Genomic DNA, 24,819 nt, shown 5'->3' with positions numbered 1-24,819 from the left:
ATTGGACTCTCATCAGATTTGCCTGCTTTAGGGGTATGTGAATATCAATCTAAGACCAGCAAACTGACCACCTTCATCTCTCCAGTTTCAAACCCAGATGTCTGGGCTATGAATGCACTCTCCATCAGTTGGGAGTGGTTGTGGACCTTTCCCCAAGCACCCATGGTCTTAATACCAGTTTCCAATAGCCCCTCTCAGATGGATAGGACAAATCCTGGGTCAACGAGCTACTCAATTTAGTGAAAGATCTGCCCAGGAAAATTCTAGCCAGCCTGAATCATTTCCAAAAGCCAGTCCCAGGTATTACACCCCTGTCCAGACCTACAACTCTTTCACACCTTGCTCTTGTCAGGAAGCCATGCAAAGGAAAGAATTTAAACCTTTGATATGGAGATAATCTTGTAAGAAGGCTTTATGAGGAAAAGTGGCATATGTTCAGAGGCTAGTGCAAAGTCAACAACAGACCTTTGAGAGCCTGAATCCTACAACTGGCTGACCTTTTTCTCTGGCTACTGAGGAGAAAATGCTGGCCCCAGACATCACATGGAAGAGGGGATGTTGGTCATGACAAAGATTTACCAGATTTACTGGCCAATCTTGACCTAACAGACAAAAGACTCTTGCCCTATTTCCAGTGTGGAATCTTCCTTGGATTTTGTCATGGTTCAGTTCAGATAATATTTTTGCCAGAATCTCAATCAAATTACCCTCACACAAAAATGTTTCTTGATAGCTTTAATTAACTTCAGCATACAGGTTGAGCAAGTTACATGCCCTTTCAATGGAGCCAAACTACCTACAGTTCAGAGCAGATGGTTTCACGGGACTAATGACACAGTCAGGCTTTGGAGCCAAGAAAAGATTACCGTTAGTGGGCAGTCAAGAAAATATTTATGTCTTCTCTAGATACATCTAGAGAGGCATTCCAACAAGCCCTGTTAATGCTCTGAAACATTAATTCAACTGCACAAAGAAAATTCATGTTAACCCAAGAACGTCTTTTTTATAGTTACAAACAGGAAAGAAGATATAATCCCTCAAGTCTGTTGATCATTTAAGTCAGTATTATGTTTGGTGTACTCTGAAGTCTCACAAGACCAGCTGTCTCATAATGATCACAGCTTATGAGATCAGAGCCTTGATTTCAAACAGTGTTTCGATCTGAGACAGAGTACAAACTGTTGTCTGGCATGCACAGTCAACCTTCTCAAGTTTTTATCTGAGATTTAGCTTTTCAGAAACAAAATTTTATGGTGATAGATCCATTGGCTATTGCTCAAATGACCACCAGACCCAGCTGAAGTCAGCACAACCTACTCATGAGCACTTTACCACTTTTGCTGGATTTGTCACATGACCATCAGTTGTGCTACTCTCAGGATAATGAGCTATCTATCATCTTTTGCATAGAAAATCAAGCTCTTATTTCCTTGAAGTCTGCCCGGAGTATAGGTAAGATATTCAGTACTCACTCCTCCTATTATCTATTCCCCTGCCTTCAATTTGATTTTAGGAATACATTTGAAGGAAAACAGATTTTCAGTAAATTTTTGTTTCTCCAAGAATATTTTGTGATCAAATTACTTTAAAACCCTCCAAACATCTAAATTTGAGCATCCAAGTTGACATATCACTTACATTAAAACTAGTGACACCTCGCAATGGCATTGATAGGTAACAGGCAAGAGTTACTGCCCTTCATCTATGTGATGTGGATGGAAATGAAGATTTTCATCTTTTTCGGAGGACAGGATTCAGGAGGGATCAGAGCCAAATTCCTAACATTAATGTGATTGAATAAGTATTCTCAAAGAAACAAAATTGTCTGAAAAATCGGCTTTTAATTTTCATGGTATCACCGTACACTATAAGGAAACGTGGAATGCATATTCATGCCAATAACAACACTGCATCTGATGCACATTATACAAGACTAATTTCAACATGGTTAAGTGACAACATCCTTCAAGTTCTAGTATAATTTATAGCAGACGTTAGACAAAATATTCATCATGGGAAATTTTCTGCAAGGTATTATGGGCATAGATGGTATTGTGTTCTCCTTTCTAAATATTTTTATTGGAGAAGAACTAGTAAAAGTATAACCCTTTAACAGTTTTAACCACAATGACTTGCAAAAATCTGTATAGTTATTTTTTCCTCTAGCATTGCCTGGTATAAATATAATTCAGACAAAAATGGAAAATGTTTATCTGCTCACAATAACTGATCTCAAGTGTTGTCAAGATTTGAAGTTACCATTTTTGTTTTCAGTGAAATCAGAAAATTGGAAGAGCATACCAATTAGACTACTGGTATGCATAAATGAAGTTTAGATCCTTTAAGTCTGTCCGACTTATTTTGCCAGCATCCTAATATCAAACTGACTTGCAGCTTATAATTTTAATTTACATCAATCTGGGCTTTGTTAACTTAAGCTAGAAATCAACATTCCAAATGAAGAAATACAAATACCGAACAATATTAAAAACAATCCAACTAGACGGTCAGAAATTTAATCAATCTTATGCAGTGGTGTGGGAAGGGTCAGATTTTGTGAGGTTTTGTAGAGTGCCAGTGGGAAGGGGAATTTCCATAGAAGGGTCAGATTTTGTGAGGTTTTGTAGTGCCATTGGGAAGGGGAATTTCCATAGTAGGGTCAGATTTTGTGAGATTTTGTAGAGTGCCAGCCAGCAAATTCTCATCCCATTGGTTGCATCTAACTATCCATGCCTGCTAATATTTGTAAAGCTTAATTGATTTTTCCTTTATCTTATATGACAAATTTTAAAGTTTTAAAAAGATCCCTCTCTAATATTTTTCATTCATATAACATCCATACAGATTAAAATACAGACTGGTCTGCTACCCAATCCTAATCATTAATATAATGAATTTGTGAGATACAATTTCAAATTGAAGAAACCCATGTTTTCTTGGAAACGTGTCATATATACAGCTGACATAAATATAAAATAGATAATAAATGTAGGTCTATGATGAAGAAATACTCTTATGCTATTCTTATGCAGCATTCTTCTTTTTTTAGAATATTCTCAAATTTATATGATGAGTAGAATTAAAGAGATGAAAATAAAATTAACAAACACAACTTTATTGCTTTATTTTTTTAATGTACCAAAAGATGTATTCCATATACAGGTGAATGTAAGACATAATTAGCAGGAAAAAAGCATAATGATTACATCAAAAGTGTAATGGTTGGCAGGTATGCTTATCCCACATCAACACATAAAATAGATTATTTTTTTCTCTTGTCTGATCAGAAAAGATTTGTGGAAAGAAATGACAGACCATCATTATAAATATAGAAAGAATATTTTCTGAAAGATTTTATGGCATTAGAGTACAACAAAAGATTTGTTGTAAAAATTATTTTTTTTTAAAGAAAACCAGAAAGTAGTTCTTTTCAATACTCAAAATTCAAGAACTTTCCTGATGCTCATGACATGGACATAAGGATGTAATCAACTGTATCACATAATGAACTCATGTCAGTATCCCACATGTCTTTTTCACATGAATAAAGTATGCCACTCATAATAATAGTATGGTAAAATGTCCATCATCCTGAACCAACATAAAACATTGGTTGTCCAGAGAATTTTATACATAATCAGTCTATTGGTCCATATGATTTAAAAGTCCAGAGATTCCACTATTGTATTACAAGCAGGCAAAGACTGCTCTGGTGGCCTAGTGGTAGAGTGTCTGCCTCAGATGTGGGTTTGAACCCTGGCTGAGTCATACCTGTTATGTGTCTAGGCACTTACAAAACATAACAAAAAAGAGTGAAGACAACAAGCTTTGTAAAATTTAACAAATAGTTTGTTTCCCTAAAAAAAATAAGAAGGTAAAAATGAGAAAAAAGAACTTAACGGTTTTATGAATCAAATCCAAAAATATTCCAGGAATTAAAAAATAGAAGTCCTATCATTAAAAAGTCCTAAATGAAACTTTGAATCCTGATGAAATCCAAAATGGAAGATGATGTCTGTTGTAACCTGTGAAGTGCTGCAGTGTCAAGAGTCTCTTGTTGAATCACAGAAAATATTCAAGTTTTTTAATTCTGTATAAATTTTCAATAAATGTCCTTGTCCAAGAATTAATTTCCAGAGAAAACAACTACCTGAAATCCAAATAATTTGAAGAAAATAAAATAGTTAGCCCAAGCTGGACACAACATAAAACATCTGGACGTTGCAAGTCTTAAGTCTTAAAGCACGAATGAATATTCTTTCCCAAAACATCAGTAATAAATCTAACTACAATGCAAGACACATGCCCCGATGAGGGCCAGATGGTCATCTTTCTAGAACAAAATAGAAGCTTTTAACATGACTAACATCACATACTCCCAGTATGGCCTTAACTGAAAGCAATGATTATACTCTGAGAAAGAATTTTTTTTAAAAAAGACTGTTTGCCAGAACTGCCACTGTTTCTGAACCAAGGTAGGAACTAGAACAGCATTAGATACAATGTCTCTATAAAGTTGTTTACATCAAAAATAAAAACAAAATCAGTCAGAACTGAACTCTTACTCTGGACAATATCAAATCCAGTAAATAAAGTTACATTACAGTAGCATGTAATAGAATTTTTAAAACAAAATTAAAACTTACAAACAAACAAATTAAATCACATATAAATTAAATCAAATATTTATAATATACCAAAGACTTATAAAAATTAAACTAACACCTGCCTTGCTAGGTGCTTAACATTTAGTGGCTAGTGTTAGGACTGATCGGCCTGGTGTCAGGACCATGTGACTGGGTGGGCCATGATGCTACATGTCTGTGGCATGATGACCCAGACATCAGAGTGATATGACTGCAAAGTTGCTAAAGCATCGTTAAAAATCCAAATTACACACACACATGCACAAGTAGGTAAAAATATTCAAAGAAATTTTTATAGTTTTTATGATTTTACCATAAACTGACAGTCTAAAAGATCCACATCAAGCTGAGGTTAATTACCCATAATATCAGTGACCTCTGAGGTGTGAACACACCATTATATGTGCTCTTGTGTACATTTATAGCAGTTTGTCAAAATATCGTTGATATGTTTTACCATATATAGTTTTTTGTGAAGTTTTAAAAACTGAAAAAAAAAAACTTGCTTCCAATCTGTAATTAAAATAATCAAGGTTACAATGTACACTCATTTCAAGTCTAACTGCCCACATATACGGTGTAATGACTCCTATCAGTTAGAATTACAACATATACATGTAGTTTCTGCTGCACTCATTTAAAAAATAATAATAATAATAATAATAATAATAATAATGACTTTATTCAAAGAGGGTAACACAATTAGCTAAGAACTAATCTACCTTGAGGCCATCATTCAAAGGAATTTATTTATTTTAAATGCATCTCTGAAGCCAATAGAATTATTGGGTTTGGAAGAAGGAAATAGAGTGGGCATTTCTAACCTCAACTGGAATAACCAGAGCAAAGTTCCAGAGTATTGGAAACTTTTTAAAATAATTCCTTATTTGGTTTGGGAATTTTAAACTTTTTGGTAGACATGAATCACAGGTGGGGAGTATTACCAGGTAGCCTATACTGGAATAGTGCTTGTAAATATTCAGGAGCACTAATATTGGCTATCCTGTACATTAATTTGGCTTTTCTCAAATGGATTCAGTCTTTAAAGGTAATATTTTTAACTTAGCAGCTAAATTTTCCTTTCTTTCTTTCTGGACTGATATTAGCCCAAATGCTCTTTCTTAAAGATGTGCCAGCTTTGCTATGTTTTTATCATTTGAACTACCCCATACTGTATTACAGTAGTCTAAATAGGATTGTATGTAACTGTTATAAATAATCTTCTGTGCCTTCCAGGGAGACAATGTCTTATCCTACTGAGAAGCCATAGACCTGAATTGACTTTTTTACTGACCTGTTTGATATGTTCAGTCCATGATAGGTTATTATCTACCAGAACACCAAGTAGTCTATCATGACAGACCATTTGCAAATTTGTATCCTTCCACATCAGACATAGTTCATCACAATCAAGATTTGTCCTTTTTTGTTGTGTTGAGATAAGTAATATTTTAGTCTTACCAGTATTTACCACCATGCCATTGCATGCACATCAGTTGTGCAGTTTGTTTAGGGCATTCTGCAAAGAAATTTCGAGTTCATGCTTTGTGTTTTGGATGTCTGACAATGTTGTGTCATCTGCATAGAGATCTGTAGACGATATTGAGTCCCTTAAAAGTGGTAGGTCATTAATAAATAAATAGTATGAAGTAAACCATCTAACTGCTTTCATCACATTGGTAGATTTTCAGTTTCTTCATAAGGATTTCATGATCCACCATGTCAAAAGCTTTCCTGAAATCTACAAATAGAGATCCTATTATTCTACCTTGATCAAGTGCTTGAATCCATTTATCAGTTAGAGAGATCAAGGCAGTCTCACATGAATGTTTGTCTAAAGCCTGATTGATTAGGGTGTAACAGAAAGTGTTTGGTTAAATATGACATGAATGAGTCATGGACATGTTTTTCAATCAATTTTGACAAGTTTGGTAGTACTGAGATTGGCCAGTAGTTATCAGCATCATCTTTAGAACCAGATTTATGGATAGGCATTACTTTTGCAGTTTTCCATATTTTGGTGACAGACGAGGTTGCAATCTTTAATTGATTAAGAATGTTATGCTATCTAAAATAGCAGAGGCAGAAGATTTAATGAGGTGTGGACCAATTTGATCAAGTCCTGTAGCTCTTTTGGTATCAAGTTCACTGAGACATCTTTAAACAAAGTTTTTTGAAACTGTTGGGTTAGAGAAATATACCACCTTAGAGATTTTGCTGCTGCAGAACTTTTTCAGTTCATTAAAGTTGTTTTCTTTCACTGGTTCTTTTAACTTTGTGGTAATCTTGGTACCAAAAATCATTGAAAACATTTGCAATGTCAGTGTCATCAGTGACTAAGGTGTCATTTATCAGAAGTGAGAGAATTTTATTTGCCTGATCTTTATGTGTTCCTCCTGTGAGTTCATTGAGGACTTTCCAAATGGAGCTTGGGTTGCTCTTTTTGTTTTCAAACAATGATTTATAAGATTTTTATAGCTTTTTTAATTACAATTGTTATTTTATTTCTCCATACTTTATATTGTTCATGGTTTCCCATACCCTTGAATTGGTCTCGTGTTTTCGTAGGGTCTAGGATTTCAGAAATAAACCAATTAGGTTGGATTTCATTCTTTGCTCGATGTACTTTCAGTGGTACATGCTTAGAGACTATATCCATAAATAAATCAGTCCACACCCTCAGAGCTTCATCTGTCATCCAAATTTTGGATCATATTCCATGGAACTTTATATAGGTCATTGAGAAATTTTTCTTCATTAAAATTTTACAACAATCTGTAAGTGATAGTTCTGTGTGTATTTTTCTTATTTCTCTTGCATTTAACCTTTCCTGTCAAAAAAGTAGTATAGTGGTCACTAAGACCAACATTCGGTACATTAACACAAGCCACATTGTCTGGTAGGTTGGTATAAATGGATCAATAAGAGTGCTTGATTTTTCTGTTACCCTTGTAGGCTCATTTACCAACTGGACTAAGCCTAATGATTCAATAAATTCCATCCAGTTGTTCCTTATTTCAGTATTGAGAAGGTCCTTATTTGTATCACCAAGATTATGTATTTCTTTCTCCTGTGCAAGAACATTTTCCATTTGTTTCAAAAAGTTATCATTCCAAATTGCTTTGGAGGAAGGTGGCCTATAAATGAAACCAGCTAGGAATGATTTTGCATTATTTTGAGAAATTTCCACCCAGATACTCTGAATTTCATGCAACTCCAAGTCAAGCTGCCTTTCTGCATTTACATCTTCCCTAATGTATACAACAAGACCTATCCCTGCTGTCCCTGCGTAATGGTTTAATGTAGCCTTGAGTGAAATAGATTATCATTGTGGTTAGCATTTAATTTGGTTTCAGTGAGTCCTAAAACATCTGTATTATTTTCCTTAATCTGATCTATTTTTCCCACTATACCATGTACATTTAAGTGTCCTATGTTAAAACCTCTTGTACAAGTCTAACTGCCCAAATATGTAGTGTATCAACTCCTATCAGTTAGAATTACTATGCATAGTTTCTGCTGCACTCATTTAAAGTCTAACTGCCTACATACATGGTGTTAATGACTAATGCATACATACATACATGGTGTAATGACTAATGCATACACACATACATGGTGTAATGACTAATGCAGGCCCACATGCATGGTGTAATGACTAATGCATACAGACATACATGGTGTAATGACTAATACAGGCCCACATCTATGGTGTTATGACTAATGAAGGCACACATACATGGTGTAATGACTAATGCAGACACACATACATGGTGTAATGACTAATACAGGCACACATCTATGGTGTCATGACTAATGCATACATACATACATGGTGTAATGACTAATGCATACATACATACATGGTGTAATGACTAATGCATACACACATACATGGTTTAATAACTAATGAAGGCACACATACATGGTGTAATGACTAATGCATACATACATACATGGTGTAATGACTAATGCATACACACATACATGGTGTAATGACTAATGCAGGCCCACATACATGGTGTAATGACTAATGCATACACACATACATGGTGTAATGACTAATACAGGCCCACATCTATGGTGTTATGACTAATGAAGGCACACATACATGGTGTAATGACTAATGCAGACACACATACATGGTGTAATGACTAATGCAGGCACACATCTATGGTGTCATGACTAATGTATACACACATACATGGTTTAATAACTAATGAAGGCCCACATACATGGTGTAATGACTAATGCATACACACATACATGGTGTAATGACTAATGCATACACACATACATGGTTTAATGACTAATGAAGGCCAACATACATGGTTTAATGACTAATGAAGGCCCACATACATGGTGTAATGACTAATGCAGACACACATCTATGGTGTTATGACTAATGAAGGCACACATACATGGTGTAATGACTAATACAGGCACACATACATGGTGTAATGACTAATGCAAGCACACATCTATGGTGTAATGACTAATGAAGGCCAACATACATGGTGTAATGACTAATGCAGGCACACATCTATGGTGTTATGACTAATGCAGGCACACATCTATGGTGTTATGACTAATGCAGGCACACATCTATCGTGTAATGACTAATGCAGGCACACATCTATGGTGTCATGACTAATGAAGGCACACATACATGGTGTAATGACTAATGCAGGCACACATCTATGGTGTTATGACTAATGAAGGCACACATCTATGGTGTAATGACTAATGCAGGCACACATCTATGGTGTTATGACTAATGAAGATACACATACATGGTGTAATGACTGATGCAGGCACAGATACATGGTGTAATGACTAATGCCGGCAAACAAAACTTAAATATAAATATGTACAGTAAAAGCTGTTCATAATGAAAATTCTAAGATACCATAAATCACATGATTGTACCCAAAACCCTTGACTAGTTTACCTACTTATCTACCCATCTTTTTTTCTATCAAAACACATCAAAAGAATAATGTATCATAGACACCAAGACGTGTAATCTAACAATGCATTGCTTTACAAGCATCAAATAAACATTCAGGTAGTATAAAAAAAATTACCAAACGACATCAGCTCCTTTATCTCTTAAAACTATTCAGTGAAATTAAATTGCGGATAACGAGTAATTGAATAAATCTGTATGGAAAAACTTATTTACAAACTGCAATAATGCCAGAGCATATAAAAAAGTATTTGCCCAACATTATAGGCCTGACCAATACAATCAACAAAATACTGATGTCTAAGAAGAGAAAAGAAAACTAAAGTCTGAAATGTACCGCTTGTCTCCACCATCTCATCAACAGTACAAAGTAGGACAATCCCATCCACTGAGAAAACGTAAAGTTCTTCTCAGCCAATCATGGAAAAAATATTGCACATAATTTTCACCATTCTGCAATGCAATTGCTATATCACAACAAAATATTATGATCCTGCAATGTTTACTTGACATTTTTAATATCTTGTCACTCATTTATTGCCCAATCTGGTGCCCTTAATGGTCGAGGTCTGTCTGACCTAGACAAATGATAAATTTTTTTCATGCGTGCCTCCTTGTTAACACTGCTCTGTGTATTATGGTACAATTCCATTAGTTCATCTTTCATTTTCTGTAAGGCTTCACTCTCCCATGGCAATTTCTTCACTTTGTAGTACTTTAGACCCTGTTGTGTAATATCCTCCTCCTCCTCCTCACTCTCCTCAGACGAGATAAAATCTAGTGTCAGGACCTGAAGGTATCGCTGTTTATCCACTTCTCGTCCCTCCATCAAACTCAAGCCCTTCTGCAAACACCGCAGCTTCTGAAGTGGAAATACATATCATGTGATCAAACACTTCACTTACCACTGATGCAGATTTTGTTGTAAACTTCAAAAAACTAGACTTAAATATGGATCAAATGCCCATCACCATGGAGATAGCAGACCCAAAATTGATAGGCTTCTGCCATCATTAATGGGTAAGGTACACATGAAGTTTATGGCCTACCTTTTTTACAAGGTTGTAGTACTTATAATCCCCTGTAATTTTCAAGTTTCTAGGCAGAATAGTATGTACAAAGTTTGCAAAAACTACATAGATGTAAAGTACAAAAACTTGACCAGGATTGGAGTTATGAATGCACACACACACACGCACACCACTCTTCAAGTTGTAAATACCATACAACCACTCAAACTAGTGCCTAAAATCCAGGAAGACAGAATGGTTGAGATGCAATGAGGTTACAGTAGCATATATGCTTTTACATATGTGGATGCATACACTGACAATGGGATGGTACAACTACTCTCCTCAACTTTAAAACTGATCTCTTAGGGGTTTCATGCTTATAATGCCTTCAAATTTCATCAAAAAGTCAAACATCACAACAGCTATGATGGTTCATGATCTTGACTTGGTAATGTTTTCTGGACACCACTAAGAAATTATTGTGACTTTGTAATGTTTCTAGTCCCCACGAAGACCTTATCATGGTTTTGTAATGTTTCTAGGTCCCATGAAGAATTTATCATGATTTTGTCATGTTTCTAGGCCCATGAAGACCTGATCATGACTTTGTAATGTTTCTAGGCCACATTAAGACATGATCATGACTTTGTAATCTTTCTAGGCCCCATGAAGACCTGATCATGACTTTGTAATGTTTCTAGGCCACATTAAGACCTGATCATGACTTTGTAATGTTTCTAGGCCACATTAAGACGTGATCATGACTTTGCAATCTTTCTAGGCCACATTAAGACATGATCATGACTTTGTAATGTTTCTAGGCCCCATGAAGACCTGATCATGACTTTGTAATGTTTCTAGGCCCCATGAAGACCTGATCATCACTTTGTAATGTTTCTAGGCCACATTAAGACCTGATCATGACTTTGTAATGTTTCTAGGCCACATTAAGACATGATCATGACTTTGTAATGTTTCTCAGCCATATTAAGATATGAGCATCCTTCTAGTTTTGCTTTTAAGCAAATAGCTGCAATGCATAAGAACACTGAAAAATACACGACTAAGGTACATAAAAAAGAGGACCAATTTCTTCAAAAATGGACCTCAATAATGAACATCTAACTTGTATCTGACTAAAGTAAACAGGAACAAAATACTGTAATATCACAAAGTCCATGTCACCTAGACTGTGTTCCATATGCATGTGTGCATGCGTGTGTGTGTGTGTTTTCTTTTTATGTAGATTTATTATCCCAAGATTATCTGATAACCAGAAATGTTTGATTGTAAGGTGACATTGGGATGATTCCCTGACCTAGTGGTCAACCTATTACGGAGTTAATATAAAAAAGGTCATGATTATGACTTTGTAATGTTTTTAGGCCACATTAAGATGTGATCATGACTTTGTAATGTTTTTAGGCCACATTAAGATGTGATCATGACTTTGTAATGTTTCTAGGCCCATGAAGACCTGATCATGACTTTGTAATGTTTTTAGGCCACATTAAGATGTGATCATGACTTTGTAATGTTTCTAGGCCCCATTAAGATGTGATCATGACTTTGTAATGTTTCTAGGCCCCATTAAGATGTGATCATGACTTTGTAACATTTTTAGGCCACATTAAGATGTGATCATGACTTTGTAATGTTTCTAGGCCACATTAAGATGTGATCATGACTTTGTAATGTTTCTAAGCCACATCAAGATGTGATCATGACTTTGTAATGTTTCTAGGCCCCATTAAGATGTGATCATGACTTTGTAATGTTTTTAGGCCACATTAAGATGTGATCATGACTTTGTAGTGTTTCTAGGCCCCATTAAGATGTGATCATAACTTTGTAATGTTTTTAGGCCACATTAAGATGTGATCATGACTTTGTAGTGTTTCTAAGCCCCATTAAGATGTGATCATGACTTTGTAGTGTTTCTAGGCCCCATTAAGATGTGATCATGACTTTGTAATGTTTCTAGGCCACATTAAGATGTGATCATGACTTTGTAGTGTTTCTAGGCCCCATTAAGATGTGATCATGCCTTTGTAATGTTTCTAGGCCCCATTAAGACATGATCATAACTTTGTAATGTTTTTAGGCCACATTAAGATGTGATCATGACTTTGTAATGTTTTTAGGCCCCATTAAGATGTGATCATAACTTTGTAATGTTTCTAGGCCACACTAAGATGTGATCATAACTTTGTAATGTTTCTAGGCCCCAATAAGATGTGATCATGGCTTTGTAGTGTTTCTAGGCCCCAATAAGATGTGATCATGACTTTGTAGTGTTTCTAGGCCCCAATAAGATGTGATCATGACTTCGTAGTGTTTCTAGGCCCCATTAAGATGTGATCATGGCTTTGTAGTGTTTCTAGGCCCCAATAAGATGTGATCATGACTTTGTAGTGTTTCTAGGCCCCAATAAGATGTGATCATGACTTCGTAGTGTTTCTAGGCCCCATTAAGATGTGATCATGACTTTGTAGTGTTTCTAGGCCCCTTTAAGATGTGATCATGACTTTGTAATGTTTCTAGGCCACATTAAGATGTGATCATGACTTTGTAATGTTTCTAGGCCCCATTAAGACGTGATCATAACTTTGTAATGTTTTCAGGCCACATTAAGATGTGATCATGACTTTGTAATGTTTTTAGGCCCCATTAAGATGTGATCATGACTTTGCAGTGTTTCTAGGGCCCGTTAAGATGTGATCATGACTTTGTAATGTTTCTAGGCCACATTAAAATGTGATCATGACTTTGTAATGTTTCTAGGCCCCATTAAGACGTGATCATGACTTTGTAATGTTTTTAGGCCACATTAAGACATGATCATAACTTTGTAATGTTTTTAGGCCACATTAAGATGTGATCATGACTTTGTAATGTTTCTAGGCCCCATTAAGACATGATCATAACTTTGTAATGTTTTTAGGCCACATTAAGATGTGATCATGACTTTGTAATGTTTCTAGGCCCCATTAAGACATGATCATAACTTTGTAATGTTTTTAGGCCACATTAAGATGTGATCATGACTTTGTAATGTTTCTAGGCCCCATTAAGACATGATCATAACTTTGTAATGTTTTTAGGCCACATTAAGACATGATCATAACTTTGTAATGTTTTTAGGCCACATTAAGATGTGATCATGACTTTGTAGTGTTTCTAGGCCCCATTAAGATGTGATCATAACTTTGTAATGTTTTTAGGCCCCATTAAGACCTGAACATGACTTTGTAGTGTTTTTAGGCCACATTAAGATATGATCATGACTTTGTAGTGTTTCTAGGCCCATTAAGATGTGATCATAACTTTGTAATGTTTCTAGGCCACATTAAGATATGATCATAACTTTGTAATGTTTTTAGGCCACATTAAGATGTGATCACGACTTTGTAATGTTTTTAGGCCACATTAAGATGTGATCATAACTTTGTAATGTTTCTAGGCCACATTAAGATATGATCATAACTTTGTAATGTTTTTAGGCCACATTAAGATGTGATCATGACTTTGTAATGTTTCTAGGCCCGATTAAGATGTGATCATAACTTTGTAATGTTTCTAGGCCACATTAAGATGTGATCATAACTTTGTAGTGTTTTTAGGCCACATTAAGATGTGATCATGACTTTGTAATGTTTCTAGGCCACATTAAGATGTGATCATGACTTTGTAATGTTTTTAGGCCCCATTAAGATGTGATCATAACTTTGTAATGTTTTTAGGCCCATGAAGACCTGATCATGACTTTGTATTGTTTTTAGGCCACATTAAGATGTGATTATGACTTCGTAGTGTATCTAGGCCCCATTAAGATGTGATCATAACTTCGTAGTGTTTCTAGGCCCCATTAAGATGTGATCATAACTTCGTAGTGTTTCTAGGCCCCATTAAGATGTGATCATAACTTCGTAATGTTTCTAGGCCCCATTAAGATGTGATCATGACTTTGTAATGTTTCTAGGCCCCATTAAGATGTGATCATGACTTTGTAACATTTTTAGGCCACATTAAGATGTGATCATGACTTTGTAATGTTTCTAGGCCACATTAAGATGTGATCATGACTTTGTAATGTTTCTAAGCCACATCAAGATGTGATCATGACTTTGTAATGTTTCTAGGCCCCATTAAGATGTGATCATGACTTTGTAATGTTTTTAGGCCACATTAAGATGTGATCATGACTTTGTAATGTTTCTAGGCCCCATTAAGACATGATCATAACTTTGTAATGTTTTTAGGCCACATTAAGACATGATCATAACTTTGTAATGTTTTTAGGCCACATTAAGATGTGATCATGACTTTGTAATGTTTCTAGGCCCCATTAAGACATGATCATAACTTTGTAATGTTTTTAGGCCACATTAAGACATGATCATAACTTTGTAATGTTTTTAGGCCACATTAAGATATGATCATGACTTTGTAGTGTTTCTAGGCCCATTAAGATGTGATCATAACTTTGTAATGTTTCTAGGCCACATTAAGATATGATCATAACTTTGTAATGTTTTTAGGCCACATTAAGATGTGATCACGACTTTGTAATGTTTTTAGGCCACATTAAGATGTGATCATAACTTTGTAATGTTTCTAGGCCACATTAAGATATGATCATAACTTTGTAATGTTTTTAGGCCACATTAAGATGTGATCATGACTTTGTAATGTTTCTAGGCCCCATTAAGATGTGATCATAACTTTGTAATGTTTCTAGGCCACATTAAGATGTGATCATAACTTTGTAGTGTTTTTAGGCCACATTAAGATGTGATCATGACTTTGTAATGTTTCTAGGCCACATTAAGATGTGATCATGACTTTGTAATGTTTTTAGGCCCCATTAAGATGTGATCATAACTTTGTAATGTTTTTAGGCCCATGAAGACCTGATCATGACTTTGTATTGTTTTTAGGCCACATTAAGATGTGATTATGACTTCGTAGTGTATCTAGGCCCCATTAAGATGTGATCATAACTTCGTAGTGTTTCTAGGCCCCATTAAGATGTGATCATAACTTCGTAGTGTTTCTAGGCCCCATTAAGATGTGATCATAACTTCGTAATGTTTCTAGGCCCCATTAAGATGTGATCATGACTTTGTAATGTTTCTAGGCCCCATTAAGATGTGATCATGACTTTGTAACATTTTTAGGCCACATTAAGATGTGATCATGACTTTGTAATGTTTCTAGGCCACATTAAGATGTGATCATGACTTTGTAATGTTTCTAAGCCACATCAAGATGTGATCATGACTTTGTAATGTTTCTAGGCCCCATTAAGATGTGATCATGACTTTGTAATGTTTTTAGGCCACATTAAGATGTGATCATGACTTTGTAATGTTTCTAGGCCCCATTAAGACATGATCATAACTTTGTAATGTTTTTAGGCCACATTAAGACATGATCATAACTTTGTAATGTTTTTAGGCCACATTAAGATGTGATCATGACTTTGTAATGTTTCTAGGCCCCATTAAGACATGATCATAACTTTGTAATGTTTTTAGGCCACATTAAGATGTGATCATGACTTTGTAATGTTTCTAGGCCCCATTAAGACATGATCATAACTTTGTAATGTTTTTAGGCCACATTAAGATGTGATCATGACTTTGTAATGTTTCTAGGCCCCATTAAGACATGATCATAACTTTGTAATGTTTTTAGGCCACATTAAGATGTGATCATGACTTTGTAATGTTTCTAGGCCCCATTAAGACATGATCATAACTTTGTAATGTTTTTAGGCCACATTAAGACATGATCATAACTTTGTAATGTTTTTAGGCCACATTAAGATGTGATCATGACTTTGTAGTGTTTCTAGGCCCCATTAAGATGTGATCATAACTTTGTAATGTTTTTAGGCCCCATTAAGACCTGAGCATGACTTTGTAGTGTTTTTAGGCCACATTAAGATATGATCATGACTTTGTAGTGTTTCTAGGCCCATTAAGATGTGATCATAACTTTGTAATGTTTCTAGGCCACATTAAGATATGATCATAACTTTGTAATGTTTTTAGGCCACATTAAGATGTGATCACGACTTTGTAATGTTTTTAGGCCACATTAAGATGTGATCATAACTTTGTAATGTTTCTAGGCCACATTAAGATATGATCATAACTTTGTAATGTTTTTAGGCCACATTAAGATGTGATCATGACTTTGTAATGTTTCTAGGCCCCATTAAGATGTGATCATAACTTTGTAATGTTTCTAGGCCACATTAAGATGTGATCATAACTTTGTAGTGTTTTTAGGCCACATTAAGATGTGATCATGACTTTGTAATGTTTCTAGGCCACATTAAGATGTGATCATGACTTTGTAATGTTTTTAGGCCCCATTAAGATGTGATCATAACTTTGTAATGTTTTTAGGCCCATGAAGACCTGATCATGACTTTGTATTGTTTTTAGGCCACATTAAGATGTGATTATGACTTCGTAGTGTATCTAGGCCCCATTAAGATGTGATCATAACTTCGTAGTGTTTCTAGGCCCCATTAAGATGTGATCATAACTTCGTAGTGTTTCTAGGCCCCATTAAGATGTGATCATAACTTCATAATGTTTCTAGGCCCCATTAAGATGTGATCATGACTTTGTAATGTTTCTAGGCCCCATTAAGATGTGATCATGACTTTGTAACATTTTTAGGCCACATTAAGATGTGATCATGACTTTGTAATGTTTCTTGGCCACATTAAGATGTGATCATGACTTTGTAATGTTTCTAAGCCACATCAAGATGTGATCATGACTTTGTAATGTTTCTAGGCCCCATTAAGATGTGATCATGACTTTGTAATGTTTTTAGGCCACATTAAGATGTGATCATGACTTTGTAGTGTTTCTAGGCCCCATTAAGATGTGATCATAACTTTGTAATGTTTTTAGGCCACATTAAGATGTGATCATGACTTTGTAGTGTTTCTAAGCCCCATTAAGATGTGATCATGACTTTGTAGTGTTTCTAGGCCCCATTAAGATGTGATCATGACTTTGTAATGTTTCTAGGCCACATTAAGATGTGATCATGACTTTGTAGTGTTTCTAGGCCCCATTAAGATGTGATCATGACTTTGTAATGTTTCTAGGCCCCATTAAGACATGATCATAACTTTGTAATGTTTTTAGGCCACATTAAGATGTGATCATGACTTTGTAATGTTTTTAGGCCACATTAAGATGTGATCATAACTTTGTAATGTTTCTAGGCCACACTAAGATGTGATCATAACTTTGTAATGTTTCTAGGCCCCAATAAGATGTGATCATGACTTTGTAGTGTTTCTAGGCCCCAATAAGATGTGATCATGACTTCGTAGTGTTTCTAGGCCCCATTAAGATGTGATCATGACTTTGTAGTGTTTCTAGGCCCCTTTAAGATGTGATCATGACTTTGTAATGTTTCTAGGCCCCATTAAGACATGATCATAACTTTGTAATGTTTTTAGGCCACATTAAGATGTGATCATGACTTTGTAATGTTTTTAGGCCCCATTAAGATGTGATCATGACTTTGTAGTGTTTCTAGGGCCCGTTAAGATGTGATCATGACTTTGTAATGTTTCTAGGCCACATTAAAATGTGATCATGACTTTGTAATGTTTCTAGGCCCCATTAAGACATGATCATAACTTTGTAATGTTTTTAGGCCACATTAAGATGTGATCATGACTTTGTAATGTTTTTAGGCCACATTAAGACATGATCATAACTTTGTAATGTTTTTAGGCCACATTAAGATGTGATCATGACTTTGTAATGTTTCTAGGCCCCATTAAGACATGATCATAACTTTGTAATGTTTTTAGGCCACATTAAGATGTGATCATGACTTTGTAATGTTTCTAGGCCCCATTAAGACATGATCATAACTTTGTAATGTTTTTAGGCCACATTAAGATGTGATCATGACTTTGTAATGTTTCTAGGCCCCATTAAGACATGATCATAACTTTGTAATGTTTTTAGGCCACATTAAGACATGATCATAACTTTGTAATGTTTTTAGGCCACATTAAGATGTGATCATGACTTTGTAGTGTTTCTAGGCCCCATTAAGATGTGATCATAACTTTGTAATGTTTTTAGGCCCCATTAAGACCTGAACATGACTTTGTAGTGTTTTTAGGCCACATTAAGATATGATCATGACTTTGTAGTGTTTCTAGGCCCATTAAGATGTGATCATAACTTTGTAATGTTTCTAGGCCACATTAAGATATGATCATAACTTTGTAATGTTTTTAGGCCACATTAAGATGTGATCACGACTTTGTAATGTTTTTAGGCCACATTAAGATGTGATCATAACTTTGTAATGTTTCTAGGCCACATTAAGATATGATCATAACTTTGTAATGTTTTTAGGCCACATTAAGATGTGATCATGACTTTGTAATGTTTCTAGGCCCCATTAAGATGTGATCATAACTTTGTAATGTTTCTAGGCCACATTAAGATGTGATCATAACTTTGTAGTGTTTTTAGGCCACATTAAGATGTGATCATGACTTTGTAATGTTTCTAGGCCACATTAAGATGTGATCATGACTTTGTAATGTTTTTAGGCCCCATTAAGATGTGATCATAACTTTGTAATGTTTTTAGGCCCATGAAGACCTGATCATGACTTTGTATTGTTTTTAGGCCACATTAAGATGTGATTATGACTTCGTAGTGTATCTAGGCCCCATTAAGATGTGATCATAACTTCGTAGTGTTTCTAGGCCCCATTAAGATGTGATCATAACTTCGTAGTGTTTCTAGGCCCCATTAAGATGTGATCATAACTTCGTAATGTTTCTAGGCCCCATTCAAATCATATAATAATTTTGTAATATTTCTAGATCCCATTTATACATTAAATCTTTGATTTTCAATGATGGCTACCATACATTAAGGTGGCTTGCATTGAAAATCAAGTTTGACTACCTCTCGTTTTCGACCCTGTCGTCTGCATCGCACCTTGTGAGCTTCTGCTTTTCCACGATTCTCACGTCTGATTTGATCACGTCTGGACTTGAAGTAAGTTGCAATGGAGGCTGAAAATAAAACCAATAACTCTATGGTGCTGAAATGTATGTATATCAAGCAACCATAAGCTCCTCCTGATCCCTCACTACTTATTATAGCAACTTCAAAACCATCCAACATGATGAAAATTAGCAGTTGTGTAAGATCGTTCTGACACTCTGACTACCTTCTTGGTCTAAGGGTGTTCAGGTGGTAGCAGAAGAGTTGGATAAATGAGTTACAAAAAGTGCATGGTCTAGCTATTGTGCTACAATTTTTTTATGCAGTTAACTGTAAATATTGTAGGCTTCATTCAAAAGTATTATTATTAATCAAAAAAAAAAACCATGTAAAATAATTTAAAAGAAATAATGAAAGTAAAGCACTGAAGTACCACAATGTATCATCTACTTTTTACAATGGTAGATAATAAGTGCATTTCTTCGCCAGTGAAAAGTTAGTGACCAATTGGTGTAATTCTTTCTTTAGTACTATCACTAAAGATGCAACAACAAATCCCCACCCCACTGTACAAAAATAAAGATCATGGCCATCTAGAATGAATAAATGAATGGTGGCCAATAGCTCATTAGTAAATTACAGATACTTGATGCCAAAAAGTGGCATGTCCATTGACACTCCATGACAGATGACACTGGCTGGTCAGGGTTTTAACAAGCAACATACAGTGTGTGTGACATGCTAGTCATTTAGCCATTGCAGCTAGTAGCACCCAGCTTGAAATGCATTGTGGGTGGGCATGCTAGCCTCTTAGCCAATGCAGCATGTGGCATTCAGTTTGAACCCACAATGCATTGTGGGTGGGCATGCTAGCCTCTTAGCCAATGCAGCATGTAGCACTTAGTTTGAGCCCCAAACCCACATACTGTATGTGTGACATGATAACAACTGTGGAACTTGCAGCAACCAGCTTGAATCTACAACCTATTGCATGTGCAACATCATACATGCCAATCTCTGGCAAGGAAAAAGTGTAATCCAAGTGGACAAAAAGAGTAATCCACATATAACATGATAAAGATTAAATGTGCATATAAACAAAATGATTTATTTATTCCTCTGGACTTTTAACATCCATTACTGCTTTAAGTTTTCATATATAACACTTTGAGCTTTAAAAAGCAATAGACTCTTGTATTGCATTTCAAAACACTTTGTACCAGCTGAGACTATGAATGTTTTGCACACTAGTAGAGTACTAAGTGCTGGGTTACTGAGCCTGCATCTGAATTCAGTTTTATTTATGTTAACAATACTGAACAATCTCTCACAGTTATATTTATTCAGAGCATTATCAAGCAAATAATTCTTTTTGGTACTCCAGTGGAATCTACTGTTAATTCTGGTAATGAAAGAAGAGCACTCTAACTTTGCCCTTTTCGTTGTCAAAGTATCTTATACAGATTCTAAAAAGAGTGTATGGCTTTTTAGCTCTTCGATACACATGTAGCAAAGTTACCCAGTGCAGTGCACTATAAACAGAACACCTGTTACATATTCAACTCCATATGCACTGTCAAGCAGTGCAGTGTATGTTACGTTTAACAGCAATTTGAACCATTTTACATTTTTGGTAGACATCTATTATGTATGGAAAAATTTAAGAGTAAAGTCTGATTGTTATAGCTGTGTAAATATTTTTCACGGAAGAATTTTTATGTGCTTTAAAATCTTGAGAAAATTTGTTCACTGTCAAGTCAGTGAAGCCGCATGACCAACCGTAGCTGCCATGTCTCAAACTCGAAATTTACAAGTTCTTTGTCAGCGTCTACATCACTACGTCATCTGAATTTGATAATTTATAAAAACTAATTGCTGCCTATATAAATATCAGAGCCTTTACTTAAGTTACTGAAGCTTTCATAGTTGTTATTCTAATCGTGAAAACTCGAGTAAGTACTAAATGAAATCCGCGACCTCCATTTTGGAGAGTGGAGAATACGACTCAGTTACTTTAAATAGCAGATTTTGACCAGAGCTTAAACAGCGACCACATGATCTGATGTAATGGTCATTCACAGCAATGAATGTAGTATCTAATAGAGGGTTTTCCCTGAAGGTGGCGTTTTAAAAACCCAGTCAAAATGGCTGATGTTTACAGCAGGTATCAATGGCGCTTCCATGAGAATGGTGTAGAGGCATTCAAAGCCGCTTGCACGAGAAATCAAATTATTAATTTTTTAGGGAGGGGGATATACCGAAAATGCGTAATCTGAATACAGATACATGTAAGGCATAATTTAGTGAAAAAAAGCGGAATGATTACACCAAAAGCATAATGGTTGGCATGTATGCAACATGCTAGTCACTTTGCCAATGCTGCTTGCAGCACCTAGTTTGAACTTACAACTCGCTGAATATAGATGATGATAATAATTGAGCCAATGCAGCTTGTAGCAACCAGTTTGAACTTACAAAGTACTGTCTGTATGTGTGGTATGCTAGCCTCTTAACTAATGCAGCTTTGAAGTACACATTTTAAACTTCAGCCCACTAACTTTTTTGTGACATGATGACCAAGGAGCAAATCTTGTCTGTAGCACCAAATCTGAACCCACAACCCGCAGAATGTAACAACAACTGAGCCAATCCAGCTTGTAGCACCCACTCATTGTACAGAACATAATAACCACTGAGTCACTACAGCTTGTAGCACCCACTCATTGTACTGAACATAATAACCACTGAGTCACTACAGCTTATAGCATCCAGTTTGAACCTATAACCCACTGACTCTATGTGTGACATGATAGCATTTGCACCAATCCAGCTTGCAGCATCCTATCTGAATCCACATATATTAAAGGTATCTGTGGCATGACAAACCAATGAGTAATGCAGCTTACAGTATCCAGGTATAACCTACAATCCAATGACTGTATGTGTGACATTATTATTTTTATCTATATTGTATGTTTAATTTTTGTCCATGATTATAGATTATGCTTAAATAATGATCCTTGGTAAACAACATGTTTACTTGGATTTGAGTTCAGGACCTTGATTTTTCCCTTGGAAATTCTACTATCTAATTTTTGTCTTTTTTTGTAAGTTATAAATAAGTTTGATTACTGATATCTGAGTTCAAGGACTAGCTTGTTTCCAAACTTTGAATGTTCTGTAAGGAAACTTTTGACCCACATCCTGATCATATTATTGTGTTTTAGGTTTTCGTAAATAGACTAAGGTTGTAAACAAAGCCTTCACTCCTATTTTAATATCAGTCTTTGTAGAATCACTTTTAGTTGTGTTCAGATATAATCTGAGAGGGATCATTTATTTAAATCTTTCATCAGAACAACTGAAGTGCACATAAAATGGATTAACACTATTTTGGGATTATTATAAATTCATTCAAAGACATTCTGGATTACATCAATGTGGTGCATCAGGACATTTCAGGATTACTGGAATTCATTTGGAACACTCAATACTTTTCAACCTGCGACAGAACTTTTAGGATTATTTGGGATTTAATTCACAATACTGTAAGCGCCTCGTAAATTTTCCCTTTTGAGCTATGAGATTACATTATAAGTCGATTTTACTAAACTTGTTGGTTTCACTTTTTCTGTTGCTTTAAGATCATAGAGTTTTAACAAAGATGCCAACAAATGAGCTATTGAAACATGAAGCACTCAGTCTAAAACCACAATATAATGACTATGTGTGACATGATAACTACTCTGCCAATGTAGTATGAAGCACCCAATACCTTCAATATCAGCCCTGGAAATATGGGATGGGAGAGTCTGAACTGCTGTGTCTAGGAACTGCCTCAATACTGCAACATTGTGTTTGGAGCTGAACCTGTAACAGATGAAATTCACATGGTTTAACGCCAAGAGTTATAAAAAAGACATAATCTTGTAAAAAGAAAACTATAAAAACCAATCTGGACACATGTTTTACTTGCTAACACAAACTTGTTGGCTAAAATTTTTTTAAAATGTGTGCCCCTCCAAAGATATGGAAACACACATAATATTACCCTTGAGTGTCCATTCAACATCCATCCAAGTTTTTAAATTGTGTTACTGTTCAGAGGGCTTTGCGTTCCATGAACAGAGCAAGTTATTACAACACTAATTTTCTAACATTCGAATTAAATCAAGAGTACCAAGACTATAATATGATAAACAAAATTAAGCCAATCAGATACAAGATCACTTTATAAGCACATGCAGATCTAACTTATTACAGAACCTGTCCAAGATGACACAAGTTTATTTACAAATTTAAGAGAATTAAAATTCAGTCTCCTGAGTGAGCCAATCAAATGCAATATCACTTTATAAATAAGCACAGAACTTGCTCATACTCAAACTCAGTCAACACTGTAATGATAAAAGCTCTTATTCCACAAAGTTGGAAGAGACATATGGCTTCTAGAGTTAGACAAGCTCAGCCAATCAGATGCAAGATAACCTCAACAATATGTGTGGATATCACTCATAATTAAAATCATTCAAGATCTTGATGATATAAGCTTATTGGCCAAGTTTGGTCAAAATCCTATCAAAACTGTCATTCCTGAGTTGTAAAAAAAGTTCAACCAATTACATACAAGATCACCTCATTAACTGGTATAGGTCTTGCACACAATAAACTTCATCCAGATTTTGACATTACTCTATTTGCCGAGTTTGATCAAAATCACATCAGAAATACCATCTCTTGAGAGGTAAAAAGCTTAGTAAATCAAAGGCCAGATCAACTCCTTTTTATTCATACATTTCACTCATAATAAAATTAACCGGACATCTTTAATATAAACCTATTTACCAAGTTTCATCAAGATCAGACTTGCAAAGTGCTGACAATATCAGTCTGAAGTGAAATCACCTCCTTAACTTGTGTGAATATTGCTCATAATCACAGACATCAAAGATCTTGATGGTATAAGCTTATTTACCGAGCTCGAAAATCAAATTAAGATAAGTAATAATCTTTAGGTGATAACAAGAAATCAATCTGATGCAAGATCACCTCAATAATGTGTGAAACTTGCTCATTACTTATGTGCAAGATCATAATAATATATTGAATAATAGAAGTATAAATTCCAAGTCGGATCAAAAATGGATAAGAGAATACGACATCATGAG

The 24,819-nt window shown here is 35.2% G+C and overlaps 1 protein-coding gene across 1 annotated transcript in view; it reads right to left on the bottom strand.

The window, feature by feature from the left end:
- Positions 1–3,113: 3,113 nt before the first annotated feature.
- Positions 3,114–24,819, bottom strand: part of LOC149785888 (uncharacterized) — a 38,155-nt gene continuing 16,449 nt past the window's right edge. Inside the window, exons 4-6 of the mRNA XM_089979879.1 lie at positions 23,427–23,521; positions 19,610–19,719; positions 3,114–10,477 (exon numbers count right to left, since the gene is read on the bottom strand). Coding sequence (XP_089836005.1) covers positions 10,142–10,477; positions 19,610–19,719; positions 23,427–23,521 — 541 coding nt within the window. The 3' untranslated portion in view covers positions 3,114–10,141. The remainder of the gene's footprint in view (positions 10,478–19,609; positions 19,720–23,426; positions 23,522–24,819) is intronic.

This window comes from Sinohyriopsis cumingii, chromosome 13 (genome assembly GCF_028554795.1).
Source record: "Sinohyriopsis cumingii isolate HCF-2022 chromosome 13, ASM2855479v2, whole genome shotgun sequence".
Lineage (NCBI taxonomy): Eukaryota > Metazoa > Mollusca > Bivalvia > Unionida > Unionidae > Sinohyriopsis > Sinohyriopsis cumingii.
Note: the sequence above shows the minus strand (reverse complement) of the source record. Positions and strands in the feature narration are given on the sequence as shown.